The following is a 23,706-nucleotide window of genomic DNA, read 5'->3' as shown; positions in this document are numbered from 1 at the left end:
GACAGAAAGACCACTTAGTTTTTGCAAATGTAGTATTTGGATATTGTTGTAGCAATGTCCATATTCTGAAACTCAATGTCCTCATGGGTTTCTGTCTTGAAGTCATGAAGACCAGTGGTTTGTGTCCAGTACAAAGGACCAACATTGAAAAGATCAGAAACAAGTTATCCAAGGCTCCTCATTAACTCCTTGAGCATAATCCAGTAAGAGACAAGTACATTCTATGTGGAACAGAATGATTGGACAAAGATCTATGTCTCTGGTGTCAGAAAAAGAATGGGAGAACCTGTCCCACCCACCCCCCCCCCCAAACTCTACAGTCCTCACCATTACAATCTAATCAACAAGGGCACCAAGAAGGAAGATGGGAGTCAAAGGATCAGGCCCTGTCTTGCTCACAGAGAGCAGTACAGACCTTGTTATGTCATCAGGCACGCACACACAAATACTTAAGACAGAGTTCTTCAGCCCATCACACATCCACAATGTTAGCTTTGGATTTAGAACAGGTTGCCTCTAGCTTAACACACTCCTATTTTTTCCTTCTTTTTATGTATAGTGGTAGATGCAGCAGACACACCTTCAGAATTGTAATCAAAATAATTGTTAACTGTACACAATGCTTTGTAGCTAACATCATACATAATTAGTGCATTTCTTAACGTATCCAACCAATATGCATTAAGAGTTGCTATATGCAAAGAAATAGTCTTATGGCTAGGCACAGTACATATATAAATACATCTAAACTTCTGGTTCTCAGGAAGCTCTATTTCTATTACAGGATGTATAAGCCTATATGTATATACACACATATATATATATACATACATGTATACATATGTGATGATATATCTCTAGGTATTTTCCAAAACTATGTACATAAAATCAATACATAAAATAGTATGGAGGAAAGTGACCCAGTTCATTGCCATTTCCGTCTGCCATGTAGTAAACAGGAAGAATGAAGCAATATCCTTCTATGTTCGAGTACAATGTCCTATAAATTGATGCCTGCCATTTGTAGTAAGGAAGGGATCAATGCCATTCTCATGCCCCTGAGAGGGCTCTCTTCTTTCCATTTTGAGTTCTCTTCCTTATCCTTCCCATCCTTCCCTCCACAAACAAAAATTTATCATGAGGACATCAGGGCTTCTCTGTCTGCCACAATCAATTTCTGAGCTAGGGAATAGAACTGGTACTTTGCTGCCTCACACTCAGATCCCATCCCCAGGTTTCTCTTTACACTCTGGTGTCTCCACCCTTGATCTGTTGACCATCTGCATTTAGGAATTCACTGGGTTGGACTCCTGTCCCTTTGTTTTGTTATCTCCTTCCCTCATACATTTCCTTCTCTTTTGCCCTTTCACTTGAAAGCCATCGCATGTAGGAAGTGAATGGTCCCTCAGAGAACACTGAGTCTCCCTTAACAGACATCTAGGTCCAGGGCAGGGTGAAATTCAAGTGGCTGATCTGCAACAGAGCTTTACATAATATACAAGGTAGTCCAGTGGGAGGTCAATACTGTGGTGCCTCCTGTGCAAACTTGCAAACTCCATAGTTCTCATTTGCATCCTAGCAATGGTCTTTCATCAATCTTTTTCTCTCTACCCTTATTCTGGCCAAAATGTTCTAAGAAGAAAAATATCTAAGTATAGAACTCTGTAGTTTTTATTTTCTAGTGACTCCCTCATACTTTCCTGACAAAATCCAAGGTTCCCATCTTCTTCCCTGCCTCTGCTATTCCCCTTATTCCTCCCAATTTCCTCTTCCTATAGATCTTAAATTTGTCATTCCCCTTCTGTGGCCAAAAGAGATTGTTATCCAACCCCCATTCCTATCCCTGCAAGAACTGATGAATGTATCTTCAAGATTCAGGTCATGTGCCCTTTCCTGGGGGAAGTCCTCTCTGGCACCCTCAGCACATTTCAATGTTATTTCCTGAGTGAGGGTGGAATGACCTTTCATAGCCATATGCCAGCACTCTGATAGCAATCAATAACTGATGGTTTACTCCATACTGACCACTGTTCAAAAAATCTTATAAAACAGTCTCATTTAATCATTGCAGCAATTTCAAAGCAGATGTGCTTATGTGAATGTTTAGGAGATGGGAAACCTAAGTTTCAGACAGGTCAGACAACTTACCTCAAATCTTCAAGCTGAAGTGAGAGTGAAGATTGTACCTTGCCCACACCATCAAAAAGATGTGTTACCACTATGATTGTTTACCCAGTTTTCTTTTTAAGATTTTATTCTTACTTTTAATTATGTGTGCGCGGATTGTGCACGTGTGTTAAGAGGGTGATGGCTCCTCTGGATCTGGGGTAATGGGGAGCTGTGAGCAACATAAGTGGACATTTGGAACTTAACTTCAGTCCTCTGTAAGAACAGTATGCAGTTTTTATCATTAAGCTATATCCCCAACCCCCATGTCCCAGATTTCTTACACCCTGCCTGGAACTTCTCAAGTATTAATTACTCTGTAAGCCTCCTCACTTAATATAGTGAAACGATTCTATGGATGGGGTAGATGGACATTTTGTAAATGACCATTGAATATGCAAGTCTCCTCTATTTTTGTTTCCACATCCTATCATCCTGCAGAGCAAGTTGTATAGTAGATACAGGACAGATGCTCTGGGGTCAGACAGAGTTCCTTTACTTCTCTGCCATATCTTAGTGCTTAAAATGGTGTATTTCTCTGAGGTCCTGTTTATACAGATCTGTGAAATGGGCTCAGAATGATACAAACATGATAATTGAACAAAGAAATTCACAATGAGTGTATAACATGATGCCAGGGACTCCAAAGACTGGTACATGATTGATAAATGGATGGATAAATGGCAGGCACATGGTACCTGTTACAAAGATCATTACTACTCTGAATGCTCCTTTGCTTGTGAGTTGCTTTCTTGCTCACTCTTACCTTAATCAAGAGGCAACTTCTCTGCAAGGCTTACTTGAGGTCTGTGAGTACCGAGAGGTGAGCATGACTGCTCTAGCCCTGCTGGGCTTGGTTCCCTTCCTACCCACTCCATGCTGGTACCTTCCAGCTGTGAAATGGAGTCCCTGCTCTACTAGGCCCCAGGGCTGTCAGGGGGCGGCTAATTTCACAGTTCACAAGGCTGCTGTTTCCCCCTGATTAATGGGGTGCCAGCAGCCATGGGCAGGGTTGTGACATCAGCCACATGAGGTTTTCTCCCCTCTTCCCAGGCTTCCTGAGGAGGGAGGACTAGGCCAGGATCATGCATATTTATGCAGAGAGAGAGAGAGAGAAATGATTTTGTACTGCATGCCTCCCAAAGAATAAATAAGATTTCACCCAGGTCCCATGCATTTTCCTCAGTGAGCTCAGCATGCTTCAGGGGTGGAGGGAACCACACACACTCATACTTACAGAATAATGAAAAACTGAAAACACTTTATATACCACTGATCAGAACAGGGCTTCCTTGTGCCACGATGACCCAGGAGACATGGGAGATATTAAACCCCGGAGCACGAACAGGGTTATTTTGAAATTAATCCAGTTTCACCCTGTAACCCCAGGGGAACTGGAAGAGATAGGTGCAAATTTAGCTGGGCCCTGCCAGCCTGCTTCCCCTTCTCTAAGTTACTAACTGCTTTTCACCACCACCCTCCTGCCAGTCCATTGCTGTCTTCTTCTCCCTGTAAAAGTAGAGGACTCACTTACCATGGCAGCCTCTCGAGAGGGCTGCAAGAATAGCTTGCTCTTGCCTGTCTCCTCCCCAGTTTACTCATGATCCTGTCTCAACCAAAGGTACCAGGCTTTGCTGACTCCCCATGGGAGGCCTTACCCTTTTGGAGAAGGGGATGTAGGTTGAGTCAGTGGAGGGAAACTGGCAGGGAGCAGGACGGGGCGGGGGATGAGAGGGGGAATCTGTGGTTGGTGTGTAAAATATAAAAATATTATTTAAAAAAAGGCTTTCCTCTCAGGCGAGTCCAGCCTTTCCATGGCAGTTATGTCACACCTCTGCAAAGCCGCCCTGCCTCAGTTCCCCTCAGTATACAACAGAACTCTCTGACCCACACTCCCTGTATGCGCCCCAGACACACTTGTCTGCTGGGCCATCAGATGAACTGATTCTCTGCTAAAGCCACTTCCCCTGGTTTAGTTGGGTGCCATATATCCTTCTGACTCCATCTTAAATCTTCCTCCTTCAGAAAAGCCTTTTTGAACAGGCAAAACCCAGAGCAAGCACTCGCTGTCCTCACTAAGATCACTCAGCAAGGTTCCTTCCTGGATGCTCTGTGTTAATGGAATCAGTAAGTGCATGATGTGCTGGTTAAGGTCTCAAGACTCCAGTCTGATGTCCCTATTAGAGGATAATGTCTCCAAGGACAAAGGCCATGCCAGCAGTGATCATTCCTTTTCTCTTAGTCCTAATGACTATTTGTGAAGTGGGTGAGTGAATGAATGAATGAATGAATGAATGAATTGCTGAATATTTGTGAGAGCTAAATGAAGCAACAGAGTGCCTGATCTATTTGCAGAGGACTCAGTCTAAAAAAAGGAACAGTAATTGAACCTTTCTTTTTTTTCAATAAGCATTCCTCAAAGCCTAGTGACACACATTAACTCATTTTGTCTTACGACAGCTTGGGGATGCATGTTTTTTAGTTTCCCTATTTAGAAATGAGGGCAGCAAGAAGCATAGACATTTTCAAGTCCCCCCGTCTCCGGTATTAAATATCAGTAGACTTCAAGAGTTGGCTTGGGCAGCCTTGCTTCAGAACCGCACTCCTGACCAGCATTCTGCAGTCCTATCTTGGCTCTTCATGCCTGGATCTTCTGCAGCCTCAAGTTCTCTGGTTTAAGCCTGCCCACCTCATGAGAGCTTTCCTAATTTATCACCCTTTCTTTTTTACTTGTTCAAAAAAACAAAAAAAAAAAAAAAAAAACTCGCAGCCTTGTACCAAATGTCATGCAAGAAGAATTTGGGTGGTAAAAATGAAGTCCTTGTTGTAAGAAGACTGTCACTGTCTGGCCCTCCTACAAATGGGGACTTCATTTTCTGGTGATGGGAGAAAATAATATGGAAACAGTTTTTTCCTCCATGTTATACAGGGGGACTGTAGACTTCAGGTGTAAGCAAAACAAATACACAGGTGTGCCTTCCCTCTTAGGATGTCTACTTTCCCTTTTCTGAGAAACCTCCAAGTTAAGATCTGGTAGAGTGCATGGCAACAGAGGGAAGAGCCATCAAGTCATGTGCATGCTGAGAGCACAGCCCACTATAGTGCCCTACCCCCACCCCAGGCATTGACTTCTCCTCCGTGAGAGAGAGCTGTGGTCTTCAAGGAGAACCGTGGCCTTAACGGCCAAGGACACAGCTGGAGCCGCAGGGAGCCAAAGCAGGCAGCCTGTCTGTCCACTCTCTGAGACTGCTTCCCCAAAGTGATGAACAGCGCCAATCAGGCGGCACTTAACATAATTATAATGAAGTGGATGCATCTGGTCTCTGAAGGCTTCATTCACCAGGGAAATGAGGAGGAAGTGATATCTCTCTCTCTGCTGACCTCCTTGTGGGACACTTACAAAACAGCCTTGGAGCCAGGAGGCTGTTGACACGGGCTGGGGACTGGATTCTGCCACTTATTAAAAGGCTCAGATTTTGCTAGTTAAGATGCTCTTCTTCCCCTTTGCATCATTTCTGTGTAGGGAACTGTGAGTAGATAAGAGTTTGCATGAAAGAAAGTCTCCTCTTACGGCCAGGGGTTCCTAAGAATATCTATTCCCAAACATACTTCATTAGTCATGCCTGCCAGTCACATGAGGCTGAACTTCTGGTCCATGCCTCATGTATTCTAGCAAAAGAGAAGGAAACAGAAAACTGCAGGTTTAGACCTGGAGGGGTCCAAGCTGCTCATCAAAGATATAGGAGGAGTAGGGCTCAGGAAAGGGATATGTTTTTTTCCAGGACTGTACCAGATTCTCCAAACATTACTGCGCAAGATCCTGAAAACAAAGCCTAGACAGTCTGCATTCTTGTTGAACCAGTTTCATAGATAAAAATTGGAGACCAAAAGAAGCCAATCAACTTATCCCTAGAACAAGGCACTCTGTGAGGACAGCATTCATGCCTGCACCTGCCCTGCACCAAGTCCTTTTTAAATCCTACTACTGGCCAGTCTCAGAAAGCCCTGTACTATGTTTGTGCTTTGGTTTTTAAACTAGAGTCTTTAAACATCCAGGCAAGCTAAAAGTCAGTTAAATCCCCTTGTCTTTTCCATGCACCAGTGAAGTGCGACATATTGAAAGGAGACCTGTGGAGAATGCTTTTGTAAAATAAAGAACTGTTTAGAAAAATAATGTGTCAGTACCTGATTTATCTATTTGCTAAGATGAGCCTTTCACAAACCAGATTTTTCTGAGGCAGGGCACACCAGCCCTTTCTCTGAGCAGATGGACTCCTTGCTGTTCTGGACAGGATCTGACGCTTTAAGGGTCTGCTATAGCCACAGGTGCCTGCTTTAGTGAAGGCAGCCACAGGTGCCTCATAGCCTACAGCACACCTTGCTGTGTGCCCCAAGACACTACAATCCCAGTAACACTGATGTGATCTGAACGAAGTCACATAGCTTCCCATTAGCTTGTACATGGTGATGCAGCCTGGTGTGAGGCTCTGTCCATCACAGTATTCTGTATTGGACATGATAAATCCTTTCTTGATATAGGCAGGGGTGTGGGAGATCCAAGAACAGAGGTAGGGGATAAAAACTGTGTACAGAGGTGGGCAGGCAGAGACAGGTTATTTTCAGGTACACCTAAGAGAAGAACAGAGAAACACACACACACACACACACACACACACACACACACACACACACACACACACGCACACACGCACACACGCACACATGCACACACGCACACACGCACACACGCACACAAAAACAGAATTCATCAGAGCAGAAATAGTATATAAATTTTTGTCATATCCAAGCAATGGCTCTTTCTTTTAGAAGGCTGAGGTTATTTTTCATATCAGGCCTGTTTGCTGTGTTTTTCCACAGTAAAGATGGCCGGCTATTGGTAAAAAATGACTTCAAAGTCTTATATACCTAGGTAGAAATCTGCCTCTAACAGCCTCCTGCTCCCGGGGAGGACATCAGAGCTTTTTCTGTTCAGTTTCCTCTCTGAACATGGGGATATTAGAGTTACTGACTACATCATTTCTTTTGAGCACTTCACAAGTATTTAGCATTGACAACAGTCTTAGTCTAGCCACAGTGCCTAATATCCCTCCTGCAACTGACCATAACCTCCATTATCTAAACTAAAGAATCGGGTTCTTTCAACCCTTGAAGAAGCTGAATTAAAACATATCAGAGCAATCATTTGTAGATTCACTTGTTCAGTCCATCCACTCACTTCACTGTCTACTTGTGATCTGTCTTGTCACAGTCCAGGTTCTAAACAATAAGTATCTAGCACTGAAGAAAAAAAAATCCATAGAATTCCTAAGGCTAGAGACCACATAGAGACAAATACGGAGAGTGTGCCCAATGGTGGCAAAGTCAATGAAGAAAAAGAAAGCGGGGCTGCACTCTGGCAAAAAGTAACTTAGGGAAGGGAAGAGTTTATTTGGCTTACAATGCCAGGCCACATTCCGTCATTGAGGGAAGTCAGGATAGGAACTCAAGCATGAGCTTGAAGTAGGAACCACTGAAGAACACTGCTTGCTGACTTTTTTCAGGCTTATGCTTAAGTTAACTTTCTTGTACAGCCTGACACCACCTGCTGAGTGATAGGACCGACCACAGTGGGCCGCATCCTCTTATATCTAACAATCAAGAGAATCTCCTACAGACATGGCCACAGAACAATCTGACGCAAGGAATTCCTCAGTTGAGGCTCCTCCTCTCAGATGACTCCAGGCTCTCTTAAGTTGACAATTAAGATTAACTAGAACAAGGGTAAAAGAGCTTAGGAGTTGTTACGCATGTGTGTGCATGATCTTGGGTACTGTTTTATTTTGGCAAAGTACTGAGAGATGGATTCGGTGACAAGGTGGCAAATAAAGGAAGGACTGGAGAGATAAACCATAAAGACTCCTGGGGAAAGCCAGAATGGCTAACACAAAGAACAGGAAGGAGTACCTCCAAACAAACTCCCACTGATGCTGGCAGCAGAATAACAGTGCTACATGAATCTTGCCATCTTTTGTCTGCATTGTACATTACAGACTACAGAAGCATTTACCCTAACTGTGTATGACATCTACATTCTTCTGAAATCCACATCCCCCTGTTGTGGCTTTGATGCCTAGGTTTGGGGACTGTTTTTCTCAGTCTTAGCTGAATACACATTTTCTTCCAAGAAGTTCTTTGCTCGGGGATGGAGTTGGCCAATGCATCCTTTGCACTGAAGATATTTGACAAATCCTATACTCACCCACTAGACACCTTGTTTCAAAAAATTTAAATATATGACAGGAAGAATGGCTCAGTAGTTATAGCACTTACTAAACAAGCATGAGAACCAGAGTTCAGGTTCCTAGAAACAATACAAATGCCAGGTAGATATGGCAGCCTGCCTATATCTCCAGCCTTAGAAGATAGAGAAAGGGGATCTGCATGGCAAGCTGGCTAGCAACACCAGTCATAACTATGAGCTCTAGGTTTGACTACGAGATCCTTCCTCAACGAATGAGGTAGAAGATTGAGTGAGGATGACTCCCTATGTCAATCTTAGAGATGCACATGCACGCATACATGCAGATGTGCACACACACAGACACACACAGACACACAAACACACACACAAAAAAACAAAATGGAAAAAGATAAAAATTAAATACAGCCTGTATGCAAACAAGAATAAGAACAAATTAAATATGTGGAGGTTGAGTTCTATCTGTGAGATTCTAGGGTGAAGTCTCTGTCCTCTGGTATCCCCAGTTCTATCAAAGCCTCCCCTCTCAAAATTAAACACACACTTAACTAATCTTCCTTCTTCATTTTGGCTTCAATTTCTTATCACTTTAGTAAGAAATTGGTGCTTTCTTTTTCCATTGGTCCCCAATGCACTCATTGTGACAGTGGATAAGCTAATTTCCCAGGCCTTTAAGACCTTTGCTCCAGTGTTAATATGACACAACTGATTCCAGAGCTTTCTTCATCATGCTTCTCCTTCATATCACTTAAGTCTTCCAGCACACTGATGCCACAGGCTTTTGCTTCTGTTATTTCTACTCCTTAAAATGGTCTTTCTTCATAGTCCCAAAGGTCTTATTTCTTCAAACATTACAGCCCTGCCTTCAAATACCACATCACCAGTAAAGTGAGGACTCTAGTCCTCTCCTTAATTGCCTCCCATCCAAACTATCATTTATGTATAGTCTTTTCACAGTAGAAAACATACTAGAGAGAGACTTAAAGCTGTTTTCCTCACTGTTTTATTGTCAATGGCCTAAATATTTCTTGACACATGGTAGGGGTTTAATTAGAATTGTTGATGAAGAAAGAAATGAACAAATATTTTCTTATTTATCAAGTGTGCATGGAAATATGATCTAATTACATATCAAGAACTTTAAAACATTCAGTCATTGGACCCAGTAATTCTACCCCTGGGAATATACCCAGAGGAAAGTAAGTTTAAGACCAAACATGGTTGCTTCTGTTGACTGTTGCTGTTGCAAACAAACAAACAATAAAGCAAATAACTATTCATTAATAAAAGATGAAGCAATGATGAGATGGAAATACAAATATGTTTAATGTTTATGATCTAAGATTGAAGTAAAAGAAATAAAATAATGTGTGAAAAATATAGAAAATTGGGCTCAAAAAGTAATGTGATAAATTCCTAAAGGATGTGTTCTTTTATTTTTAGGGATTCTACAATGAGTATGTGGAGAGCTTTTATGATTAGCAAATACCAGGACAGATAAGGACATATTTGTGGGCAGTGGAGTGGTCTTCCACATTCCCAATGCAGAGGATGCAGGGGAGGCTGGTACAAGAGGTCAGTTGGTCCCTGTAGGGGGCTGGGGCTTAGCGTTCCTGGACTTTGGTGACAGGCAGCCCCCACAGGGCCATTTCCAGCTACTGCAGGGTAGGCCAGGACAGGAGGGTACAAGTCCCCGGTTGCTGGGAAATTGCTCTAGCCCTGATCAATCACGGAACTGTCTTGAAGCCCCTGACATTTATCAAACCTCCTTCACCCTCATCTGTCACTGTGCGGTAGGGCTGCCTAGCCAGGCACACTCTAATCAAGTCAGCATGCCCGGAGGGTCCCCAGAGACAGAGAGCTAAGGGATGCAAAGGGAGTGTGCAGAAAGGGAGACAAAGCCAGGGGAAGAGGATCCTGAGGGAGGAGGAAAGAAGAGCACAGGCTCTGAGAGCATCCGTTTGTTTTGCTATCACAGCAATTAATGCTGGAAAGTGACATTTTAAGGGGTGCTGGTGACAGCTTTGGTGACATTCCTATTTGTGATTCCATGACAAATCTCTGTCTATATCTTATTTTAGCGAGTGTGGAGACAGCTGAGGCCGTCTGCCTGGAAGACTAAGTTCCTCTCTGTTAGACTCCACTTCTCTGCTTCTGCCCAATCTAGCCATTTGCACACTGGGGACAAGAACCTAATGAGCATGAAGCCATAAAACCACTATCCAGGGCTTGCTCTAAGATGACCAACTTAACCAATTCATTCCTTGTGATGATTAACCAAGGAGAAAATGAGCTGCTGTCAATATACCCCTATCATCTACTCTTCTTACCAATTGGGGAGCAATAACAGGGGGTACAAAACAACACTGTGAATACATTCCAGCTTGGTTAGGTCTAAGGAATGCATTTTGAAGTACAGGTTTTTCCCCCCTCTGTTTCCCTAGCAGCTCAACAAAGGAAACAGAATGACAGCAGATTAAGCTACAATTTTGCAGGCTCAGATTAGAAAGGATGACTTAAACTATGTTTAATCCCCGGACCCATTTTTGCCATCCCTGAGGTCCAGTGGCCACATGCTTTTGTTTAAATGCATCCATAGATGAGATCATAATAATTAAGACTCAAGGGAGAACAATGTAGATATGATAAGCATTTTGCCAGATGATAGTCAGGAGACTGCAGGGATACCGAGAGTACTGACCATGAACTTTAGTGATGTGACCACAAAGAAAACTTCATCATCAAAATGCTATGTCACAGGTGAGTGACTTACTTTCTTCGAGCAGGAGTAAAATTGTGTCTCAAAAATGTCAATAACAGAGTTTATCAAGCCACTCAAATTTATGAAGCTAGTCTATAAAATGTGAAAGAGCTCAGGCCGAGACCTCTAATTGAACTAAGCAGTTCACACACACAAAGAAGGTAGGGGGGCTTGTGGGAAAGATGGGTTTCAGAGAGAGGCAGAGGGTGATGAGAGATGGAAGTGGGGTGAAAGGGATGAGGATCCATTATATAAATATATGAAACTGTCAACAAAAGATAGCAACTATTCTGTCTTCCTCCTTTCTAAGTGCCTAGGGGAAGGCCCCTTTCTATGTTGTTTGTTGTTCTACAGTTACACACAGGTGACCATCAACATGGATTAAGGTGAATGAATGACTGAGTTAGGAGGGGGAGATGTGCTCAAAGAGAAGATACAGGTGCTCTAAGCTCATCTCCCTGTCTGGCTGACCATGCCTGTGCAGGTGGCTCATGGAGGAGTCGGGATGACGCGGAGTGCATCTTAAGTCCAAGGGGCACTTTAAAATATTGAATTGAAAAGGTACTTTAAAAGACAGGACAGGAAGTCTATTGAATGTAGTGAAGTCAGGACAGATTGGTGTTAAGAAAATTCTTTTTCTTCCTTCCTCCAAAGAGGTCCCCCTTCTGTTTTCATGATGCATATATTCCATTACCCTCTCTTGTTTTCCTTCCTAGCAAGAAGGAAAAAGGGGGAATGTGGGAAGAGAGTGGAGGAGGATAAGCATAAAACATAATGCTATACATGGATGAAAATGTCATAGTGAGACCCATTTCTTTGTATGCTAACCCAAAACGTTGTTTTAGAATTTCCATTCCAAACTTTTTTTTTTAGGCTGGAGAATCTTTCTGAACTAGCTTACTGAGTATATGCAACATAGCCCTACTATAAGTAATGCACTTCTGCATACTCTGCCCTCTAGTTATCCCAGCATAGTCTTGACAGATCCTTCATGCATTTTCTAGATGGACAAGAGTCAGGAATAGTTTCCTTTTCTGTTACCTTCTCGGGAAGTTAGAAAGATGGATATGGTTTCTGTTGGGTGGTGTCTTTTCACGAAGAGAGCTAGAAGTGATGGAGTTTGGGAGGCTAAAGACAGAGAGTCCTAGGATAATAAGATAAAAGTTTGTGCAAATGGTCCCTTGGGTGGACAGATTGATCTATTTCAAGATATTGAGACTTAGGATTGAGTGAAAGGCAAAGCAAATTGACCAAACAGAATAATAATAATAAAAATAATAATAATAATGGTGATGATGATAATGATGATGATGATAATAATAATAAAAGACATGAAGCCCTGTAATCTACTGTTAGAGAAGAGTAGCATTTTTAAAGAGCCGAGAAAAATGTCATTTTGGTAAGAGTGTGGAGGATGGCCATCAGGTGAGATCTCTGGAACTGATTTGATTGTGGAGAAAAGTAATCACTGCAGAGTGGCAGCTTCTGTGAATAATGGACAAGAAGAGAGCCACCACAGAAGAAGGAAGGCCAGAAGGGAAGAGTGTGAGGCTGAGGTGTTTGTGGGACACCAGCAAGAGAAATGTAGTGTGGAGAGGGATGATTAAGGTTAAGTTTGGAGATCTGGAGATACAGGCCAGAGAACCTGCGGAAAATGCATGAATGGAAAAAATAGCATTTTGGGGGGTTTTGGCTATGAAAGACCTATGAGGACACATGAAAGCCATCCAAAGATGGTATTTACCTGACTTTCACTGAAGGGTGTCTCAAGAGACATATATCTGACATGTTGGTGTGCTGCAATGACATCAGACATGAGTTTGCCATACCTTGGGTACCACTCTAAGCAGTGTGATCACCTACTTAGAAGCTCAGAGTTGCTATGCAACTGCTTCCTGCCTCAGAGATTATATGCTGACTACCAAGATTATTAATGTCCAGACTTGTCAGTGACTCAAACCCTTGCTGTGTGTTCTGTAAATCCCTAGAATTAAGAACTCAGTGGCTCTCCAACTCTCAGAGTGCTGCACTTAGTCACAGCCCCGTGGGTACCAGAGAAGCTCTCATGTTCAAGTTTGAACCACTTTAAAGCTACATGACCTTGAACACATTATATAACCTCACTTTCTTTCCTGTGAGGTGTGGGGACAATGTTAGTACATACACCCTATAGGGTTGTTGTTTAGTTCAAATGGTATATTCCATTGAAAATTCCGTAAGAGTAGTAAAAGTCAGCTAGTAATAGCTGATAACAGCAGCAGCAATAATTCTCTATCCAACACTTCCATACATCTCCCATTCAGGATAATGACAGTGGCTTAATGAGAGAATGCACAGGGCAACATCAGAAGCATTACAGGTACTCAATAAAAGTCTAATATTCTCCCCCCTCCAAGCAAGTATCCTACAGACCCTGAGAATTACTAGACTATCTTCCTGAGTCACAGCAAAGTTCAAACTGCTGGATGTGTGTCTGATGGACTCTGTGATGCCTCTGCATCCATCCCTGTGGGGTTACTACTTGTGTCTAATGCTATTATTAATATATTTAATTTAATAATGTTATTAATGTATTTGATTTCTCTACCTTGGTTCCCGAGAAAATGTAGGAGAGCAGAGGGAAGCTTTTCTGAAATATTCCTCCATTCAAGGAATCATTACAATAGGAGAAATAAGAGGATCATTCATCAACAAAGAAGGAAATTAGTACCAATGCTAATGAGGGGCAGAAGATATTGAAAGAAAAGTTCACATAAAAATGTAGGCAACCATGTGAATAAAGATGTGATTCTACAAGAGCACTCAATGGGATGGGCTAGGATCTGCCTGGGTAGACAGTATTTCGTACACTCCCTTGAGAATACAAAATACATTGTGAAAATGAGTACATATGCCTGGTTCTAATATGATCAAAGTGGATTTCCTTTGATGCAGCAATTCAGCACTTAGGAACATGTCTGCCTTACAGAAATGGTCTGACAGGCTGCAGGAATATCTGCCTAGCTCACTACATATGTAAGGATACATACTGTGATGCCTGCTATCTCCCTGTTAGTGCAAAAATTTAAAATGATGGCTAACACAGCAAATAATAAAGTGAGTTTCAGAATACTAAGCATATCCACATAATGGCATCTATAGAGTAAGGTAGGAATGTACAACTGACAAGGAAAGATACTTTTGATACATTGATATTTTAAGGTATTATTACTTCATTGAGAATTTCAGACAATGAGTTTTGATGATACTCATCTCTATTTCCTCCTCTTCACCCAATGCAGACCCACCCCATCTTCAGAATAATGGGACAGAACCCCATTGGTATTAGATACACACACACACACACACACACACACACACACACACACACACACACACACCCTATATGGTTGTAAATGCTAAGATAATATGAACCAAGCTATTATAAAGTGTCTATTTTTCAGTCCTATGAATGGAAGCAGCTGGTCAAAGGTAGAATTCAGCTCTTGCTTTATGCAATTCCAATCCCTTTGTTCCTCATTCCTTCCTTCCCCCCTTTCTTCTTCTAGTCTTATTCCAGTATTCTGTCTTTATCTCTTCCCTTCTACCTTCCCTTCCTTCTTTCCCATCTCTCTTTTCTTCTATTATAAGCAGCACATGTTTCTTTCATCATAAAACACAATTAAAAATCTCAATGTGCATTCATTACCTTTTACACCATTCTTCAATAAACTGACACATTTGTTATTCTGACTTCCTTATACTTCCATGCATAATCTTTATAGGAAGGAAAGGTCTTTATAGAAATGAGAAAAATCAGAATTGATATGTACTGAGTTTTCTTTTGCATTAAGCAGAGTGATGAATATTCTTTTATTGGCATAAATAAATATTCAGCAACTGGCTCACTTGATGTCAAGGGTGGTATGTAACATGCTTTTTTGTTGGCCGTAAGCTCACAATTAATGACATGGAGACTTCTTATTAATTATAAAAGCTTGGGCATTAGTTTAGGCTGGTCCCACTAGCTCTTATAACTTCAAGTAACCCATTTACATTAATCTTCATTCTGCCATGTGGTGTTACCTCTCTTCCATCTTGTACCTCCTGTTTCCTCTCAATGTCTTGCTAGTGACTCCACCTTTCTTTTCTCAGCATTCCTCTCTGCCTGGAAGTCCCACCTATACTTCCTGCCTAGCTATTGGCCATTCAGCTTTTTTTTTATTACACCAATCACAGCAATACATCTTCACACAGTTTACAAATATCCCACTGTATGTACCCAATAGTGGTAGACATTAAAAACTTCAAAAAACTTCCATGTTACAGACTCTAACTAGCCAAAAACCACTCAAGCATTATACTGGAGCACAAAGCCATTACTTGGCAATAGGAAGATAGGAGAGTACTATGTGCTGGTTTGGCACACAGGTTAGATACCACTAGCATCAGAAGAGCTTTTCCATATCTAATGGTGGATATAGTCATATTAGTGCATCCCATTTGAACATCAGCCCTTCTTAATATCCTTGAACCATGCAACCCAAAAGAGTTATCACTTTAAAACTGTCTCCCTTCAGTTGCCATACTACTTCTTGCAAAGCTGTGTATTTCAGCTCAAAAGGAAGTTGGTACAACTCAACTGGGCTGAGAGACAATTGCATGCCCAAGGCAAGTTCCAAGAATGAAATGTGCATATAGGATTACCTCTGGCTATATAATTTCCAAAGACTGTGGGGTCACTTTTGCATCCTTAAGTGTTGTTTTTATAATTATACATACTTATGGGGGATAGTACGATGATTGTATACAGGTATATAATGTACAATGATAAAACAGAATAATTTGTATTTCTTTGTCCGTGAGGATTATCTTTTGAGTTTGGAACCTTGAAACACTTCTCTCCTGGTTCTTTGTAAATGCTTAATGAATGCTTGTAAGTTGTAATCACCTCATGATCCTTAGAACACTGGAGCCTATTCCTACTCCTTAACTGCATTCTGATACTAGTGCCCATGTATTTCCCATCTCTACATATTGCTCATACTTTGTACCTTCTAAAGAAAAAACTTCCATGGTTATCTCTGTATATCACCAGAGACAACAGACTTGAACTGCACTGATATAGCTAGATCTCTATGGATTTGTTCTGGCAGATGGAGGAGGACTGTGAACTCAGGACCATATTGGTGAGGGACAGGTTCTAGCACTTGCCTCCTCAAGGACAGATGGAACTCTTTGTGATGTTGGGACTCAAAAGGAGTATGTTCTGTTCCCTTCTTGCCAGCTTTTACTCTCCACTTCTCTTCTTGTACCCGAGTCTCACGAACTTGACTAATAATTATTTGGGTAAAAGCTGAAAACAGGGGCATTAAAGATGTGGAGACAAATAATGTATAACACTTTTTTTTGTTATTTGTTTGTTTGTTTAAGACATCTGGCCAGTGAACTGAGGAGTGGAACTCACAGCTCTGCCCCCTGCACTCTACTACACTGCCTACTTTTCAGGAGTCATTTTCTTCAGACAGTCAACTGGCATTTTCGACACTGATGTTTAGATTTCAGAGAATCTGAGAACAGCCTTTTGTCTGAAAGAGCTGTTTGCAAAACAAAAAAACACTAGAGGAAGAGTCACTCTAAGTTGTTAAGGGGTGGGAGGCCTGAAAGTAAGCAAGAGGACTAGAACCCTCCTTCCACCTCAATCCAGCAATATTCTGTTCTAATAGTCAGTCTCTCTTTCCCTCTTTCATCAGCTAAATTGTGGGAAATCTGGAATGAACAAACTTTATCCACTTCAAAAAACACAAAGCTTGGGAAAAACCAATCCCTCAGGGAAATGGACTATCAGCTGGATGTGCTACAGTCCACCCGGGTCATGTATGGTAGACAAGAAGATAACAGTCTACAGAAAAGGATGGGTTTTTTGTTTTGTTTTGTTTTTGTTTTCCTACAGCATTTGGGGCCTGTATTTCTGCTCTCAGGCCTGCAACATCCTGGCTGTGCAGCATGGAGAAACCTGTGGCTCTATTCAAGCTTTGGGTTTAGTTTCTTAACCATTCCCCTGTGACTTATCTCCAGGAAGACTCCCACCATGCTATCTGAGGGCAGGATAGAGATTCTGTCCTCCCCATTTCTATTGTAGGTCTAGTACCGTACCTGGCCCATTGGAACCAATTTGAAGAGATACGAAATGGGTAACTTCAATAGCAAGCAAGCAGCAGGAGGGCATTGACTGCAAATCCTAGATTTCACATGTTATAACTCACTGAAACCTCCCAACCCCTCTGCAAAGCGGAACACTTGCAGCCATACCATCTGCTGGGAGATGAATGTGTAACTTGCCTAGGTTCACAGAAGTGGCAATGCTGTAAGTGTCAACTCTGTACTGTCATCCCTATCGATAAATGCTATGTTGTCGGTGCAGACTCCATTACAATGTACTATCTCCATACTAGGGAGAGCAGGAGAGGGGACAGGAGGGCCATAGAAGGATGGAGTGAGAAGAAGAAAGCAAACAAGACCATTTGACCTGCTTCTCCCCGCTTTAAGATGTTTTCTGTTTTCCGTCTGAAGCTTGATGGAGAGAGAGTATGTTAGGGGTGTGGGCTATGTCATTAAGGCAGAGCAAGGTGAAAATTCTATTTTGCTCAACACTGGAGCATGCTCAGCTGGACAAGGAAGGGTGTCAGCCAAGGTGTGACACTCTAAGATGTGAAAAATGAGAGTCTCCATCCCGAAGATAGTTCCAGGATGGCGAAATGCCTGATCACTTGAGAAGGCTGAGGAGGCTGATTTACAGAAGTAAATGGGCACTTTCTATTTTTCTCTTGACAGAATTACCAACGGATTTCTTGGAGAAAGAAGATCAGACTCACTTTCTTATGGACAAGAGGAACAAAGACAGTTTTCAAGCACTACAGAGGGAAAAAAAATCTTTTAAAAACAATGTGCAGAAATGGGCCATATTCTTGACAGTGAGAAGACTGTCAAGGGAGACAGTTAAGAACATTCAGAGGTGTTGGACTGTGGACTCTCTAACACCCTCAAAACTCCAGTTACTGATTCATTAGTTCTGCCATGAGTGAAGAACCAAGAGAGATGGAGTCTGATAACAGAGCAGAGTAATATGTCTTAGATTCCCAATGACTGATCTGGAAAGATCCTGCCTCTGTTCCCAACTCCTGCACTTCTCTCCATGCTCCGGATTGCCCCAGGAAAGACAGAATGTTGAAAGGGCTCACCTTTCTTCTCAAAGTCCACTTTGTCTTCTCCTGGCCGTCCCAAGCTGTCCAGGGCATGGGTCATCTGGCTACCAAACTCATCCTCACGGGAGACATGGTTGGTCCGCCTGGGTGGGTCCTCCTCTTCTTCATAGTCATAGTCATCCAGGATGGGTGTCTCCCGGATGGGTACACCAATGACTGAGTTGTGTGCCTGAAGCCTGGAGGAGCGGAAGCTCTCCCTGGCCTGAGGGCCCAGCAGCACTGATGGGATGTAGTGAATCTCGTGAGTGGCTTCGGTGCTTGCGCTCTTCTGAGGGATGCGCCGGCGCTTCTGCCAGCGCCGCTGGGCATACAGTGCCACTGTGAACACCAGCAACAGGAGTAGCAGTGCAATGAGTCCTCCCTGGAGTAGGAAGAAAGAAGAGCAAAGGTATGGGCCACTGATTTGTGGATTGTAGGGCCAGGCTGCTTTCCTATCTGTCTCACTTCACCTGGGCTCTATGGGTTCCAACAGTCATGGATTTGTTGTAGAGAGACACTACTTCCCAGCCCAGTATTTTCATTAACAAACTGTGAGACTTTGAGGAAACTGACTTCTTTATGCTGTAGTTCCCTAGCCATCAAGAATAGTAAGAGTCTCACTCTTCCTTCTTTACAAGTTTGATCTGAAGAGCAAAGGCTGTTGCTAACAGCCACGTTAGAACAACCTAGCTTGCTAAATGCGGGCTGTTGCTTTCCTGTTCTCCCCACCAGCTAAGCGGCCCCAGGACAATCCATCAAGCTCTCTCAGCCTTATTTTATTATCTACAAAATGAGTTCCCCAAGGGCTTAAGTGATAGTATCATTCCGTACAACCCATTACAACTATGAGAGAGTATTAGATTGCATTATCAAATCCAAACATTTCTACAGTTTGTATTTTATTCATTTTCAGTCCTTTAATATTTGATTTTCAAAAAGAGGGCTAGGACAAAACAGATGCTTAAAAGTATTTGTAGAATGAATGAATGAACAGGTGAATGAAAGCAATGCTTTATAAGTCTCCTTTAATCAGATACTTATAGTAAACGGATGCTAATTCATCTTTAACCCATCCCACCTCTGCATATTATACAGGACTGAGAAATATGAAGGCAGTATTTCTACAAGTATATCTAAACTGACATGTAAAATTCATGAAATAATATGGTCTTTGAGTTTCTAATGGGGAACTAGTTTCCAAATATTCATTTATCTCCCAGGTCCCTGCCAAAGGTAGACAGCAGGATTCTTACACTCCTCTGTTCTCCCTAAAATCCACAATGCCAGAAAAACCTGTGTTGCAGTTATCTCTTTCTTCACTTTGTATCATATTCCACTTTTGGACACTGGGTACCACTTTGTTCAATTCTGTTGGTGTGATTCCCACACAAGATGGGGACACCTCAGTTACATGTAATGTGGGCATGGTGTGAAAATCAGATTGGAACCTTATATTTATTATTTTATTTAGTGTATTTTTGTTTCTTAATTCCAAAGCTTATATTCTTTCCACGTCACCCAAGTAGTTAGATAATAATCTTATTGCAGACATAACCAACTCCTGGTCACTACAACATGTCACAAGGAAGCCAGAAACTGACCTTGAACACAGTGTCTTGAGAGAGGGTGACTATAGTGGATATTATTTAGATGTCTACTATCTTTTCACTAACTTGGTTCTGACATTCTTCTGACTACACACACAATGAACACTACAATTTTCTGTTATCCAAGAACCAAAAACTCACTACAGTAAAATATGCACTCTCTCCCCTCCTGAAGGAGGTGGGGCTCAAGGGTGGCTGGGTATAAGGTTGGGTTAGGAGCATTGAACACAGCTGACATCCTGCCTTGATGTTGGCAGTGATCTACATCAAGGTCTCAAAGAATATTTCCCTAGATATCAGAACTTAGAAACCAATAACACAAATTACACAGATCCTCATTATGTGTTTTTATGCAGATATGCATATGTATTATTTTTCAGATATATGTGAAATGTGTGAGCCAAAAATTTCTTTGTAAAGGGAGATGAGAGTGATGGATGTGGAGAACTTATCAGGAAACTGGAAGACAGTAAGCATGAGATATGAATGTTCTCAGTCATGGCACCTAAAGGGTAGTTGTGTCCAAAAAAATAAAAAGCAGGAATATGGTCACTACAAACTGGAGGGCAGTGCATAAGTATAGTGGCCTTGAGAGAGCCGCTATACCGTTGTCTCGTTTGCACAATCTACTCATGAAAGGAAGATGAGCAACTCAGCACTGATAATAGCATGTTGGAGTCACCAGCAGTGGCTAAGAATGCTGCTATACAGGCCCACTCTAAGGGAGCCACATTCCTACTCCAGCTTCTTCCACCAGGGACAAGGAAAGAAAAAGGAAGAGCAATTGATGTGTCAGTAGATCTGGGCCATCCAGACCCTGAGCACAGCAGGAGCAAACCCAGACCCTCATGACTGAAAAATCTTGCAGGGTAAAACAGGAGTCATGGAGGGAGGGAAGGTTGAGGGGTCAAGGATTGTGAAATTTCATAAAGCAAGTCAAGAAGAAGCCAAGGCTCAGGGCTGGTACACTGAGGCCATTTGGTCTCAGGTTCAACCTGATGCCAAATCCAATTGGAGGGGGAACATTTTGGGTCTTTTTCAAAGATAAACAAGGATGGGTGAAGGGCTGAAAATCCCAGAAAAAAATAGCAGTCTGTTAGTTAGCAGTTGGCTTGCATGAGTGTGTAAGTGCATAAGTGTGTGCAAAAGTATTCAATTTACTTCTTTATGTGCCTGATAATTTCACTGTGCTCTCAGGGTGAGAGGAGGGAAGAGAATGAAAAAGAAGAAGTATATCTCCCTCTCTTCTGGAATCTTCCTTCCTCAGGTATTGCTCCACAATAGTATTCTACTTTCCCTATTCCATGACTGAGAATGAGCCACAGATTCCCCAGCAGAGGCAGGCAAGCATGAGTGCATAGAGGGGTGTAACATGAACAGCCTGTGTCCAGGACACGTGATGCTCTGTTTCCCTGCATGCTTATGGCTGCGACATGTGTACTGCAATAGTTTACCTCCTTGGGCTCCAATAGACTCCTTTGGAAATGATTGTTCTCACTATGAAGAATTATGCGAAGAATTTAAAAAGATAACACGTGATCTGAGTAAAAGGTTCCCACCACAGAAAGTTCACAAATAGAAGCCTCCTTCCTTTAGTTTCTCTGTTCCTGTATTTTAACCAGTCACAGAATAACAGCCAGACTTCCGAGCCTGGCACTCAATATCCATCGTGACTGTGTCCCTGCTTCCTTCTCATAAAATCCATTCTCTGCAAGCCTCACCTGTTCTGCCTGGGGTATCTCACCCTAGAGCCAAACTGACTGGTTAGCCTGTCCCCAAAATGTGATGGTCCCTTATGTCAACTCATTGACCCCTTCACCTAAAGAAATCTTTCACTCTCAAAAATGCACCGAATAATGTACCCCGAGGAACATGCCCTCATGGAACTTCAAGAGATGACCTCATTTAGAAATTGGAACTTTGTAGATGTGATTAGTTAAGATGAGAGCACACAGGATTAGAAAGAACCCTAAACAAAATGGCTGTTGTCCTGTTAAGAGGAGAGAACACAGAGGCATGGACACATAGAAAGAAGATAAGGTGAAGGCAGAAAGAGGGATTAGAGTGACTCAGCTACAGACCATAGAATATTTCTGGTCCATGGGCCTTCCTTCCCAAGCTGGGGCAGCTTCTTCAGCAGAGCTTCCACAATTAGTGACCCTGCTGGCATTTTGAGGGGGGGGGGCAGGTTTCTGACCTTGAGCTATGAGAAAATAACTTCATTTTGTTTTAAGCCACTAGCTTATGATAGTTGGTTGTAGGAGCCCCAGGGAGCTGACCTGCTCATTATGAGACCCCAGCTTTTCAGCTCGGAGATTATGTCTTCTGAAGACATCTCCATTGCCTTTACATTGCAATGAATAAACACTTGAGAAAGCAAGGAATGGAAGAAGAAAGATTTATTTTGCTATAGTTTCAGTCCATCATAGCAAAAGCAAAGTGACTCATAATATGGCAGTGGGGAGCAGACAGAGAGAATACATGATCTCAAGTCCCCCCACACACACCTTTATTCCCTCTAGCCTAAGGGATAGTACTGCAACATTTGAGATGAGTCTTTTCCCACTGAATTCAGAAATACCCTCACAGATACAAACTGAGGTGTGCCTTACACATTCTCAGTCCAATCAAGTCCATAATTGACATCAACCATCACAGGATCCTTTGCCTCTTCTTTTTTCTCAAAGTCTTTCAGGGCTACCAGTTATCTGACTATACTGCTGTCATCTGATCATCTGTCTGGACAGCTTTCCAGTCCACGTCCTGAACTGATATGTGCCAGGCTTGGGTGTATTACTTAATATAGAAATTGTAAGAAACACCTAGGTGCCTAAAATCCTCACTAGACTTGTCAGAAAAATGCAAGGATAAGACCCTGTCATTAGCTCTAACCACAGCAGCCAGGGAGCTCCTGATCACACTGCTGCTTTGCCTTTTCTCTGGGCACCTTCACCTAGTTTGCTTACACTAACAGTAGTAAAACTCATAAATTACCCAGTCAAAAAGCAACACCCCCAAGACACCCTACCAAGAGAGCCTTCAGAGAAGTCAGAGTTAGGATGCCATTTAGCCTAGCCTCATTTTCATCTACTTTTCACGTTAAAATATCCAGGCATGGGAGAAGAAGCAAGAGAAAGGAAAGACGAGGATAATGTGGAAAATGCTTTATTTGACAATGTGTCATTCGGAAACTGATTATTTCTGTCTCCAGCCTTTTTAATATTCCCTGACAATGGCCAAGCTGCAAGGGGATTTTGTATTCTAAGACTGGATTTATAATACTCTGTTCAGCAATGATAAGAACACGGGCCTTTAATCCTCAGAGCTGTGAACATGCATATTCTCCCAAGTAATGTCCTTTCCTTCTTGCCACTTGTTTCTGGTCCCTGGCGGCTAGCCCCATGATAGCTTTGGGCAGGTGACTTATTGGATGTTCTATTTGGCCAAATGCCTAGTGGCAGAGTTAGTATGGTAGCATGAGACAGGCCTCCAGGTTGTCTGAGAAGTCCCTCTGGGGGTTCAGTCTATGTACAAGCTGTGAGGATTGTAAGAAAATGGTCCAATCCCTTCGTGGTGCAGATAAGGAAACTGTTTCTGTCACTAAGAAAATGAAAGTGATTTGGCCAGGATCATAGAATGTCCTACAAAGGTTTTAGAGACACAGTTTATAGTCAGTGCCTACTGAAGCTG

General features: G+C 42.3%; 1 protein-coding gene across 5 annotated transcripts in view; it reads right to left on the bottom strand.

Moving 5' to 3' along the window:
- Astn2 (astrotactin 2) overlaps nt 1-23,706 on the bottom strand; it is a 947,200-nt gene that overhangs the window by 729,874 nt on the left and 193,620 nt on the right. For all 5 annotated transcript variants that reach the window (XM_052714946.1, XM_052714945.1, XM_052714947.1 and 2 more), the window contains exon 3: nt 18,407-18,791. In XM_052714946.1, the coding sequence (XP_052570906.1) occupies nt 18,407-18,791 (385 nt within the window). The remainder of the gene's footprint in view (nt 1-18,406; nt 18,792-23,706) is intronic.

The sequence above is a fragment of the Peromyscus californicus genome, unplaced genomic scaffold (assembly GCF_007827085.1).
Source record: "Peromyscus californicus insignis strain IS unplaced genomic scaffold, ASM782708v3 Scaffold_5__1_contigs__length_169319896, whole genome shotgun sequence".
Lineage (NCBI taxonomy): Eukaryota > Metazoa > Chordata > Mammalia > Rodentia > Cricetidae > Peromyscus > Peromyscus californicus.
The sequence above is the reverse complement of the archived record's forward strand: the minus strand, read 5'-3'. Positions and strand labels throughout refer to the sequence as shown.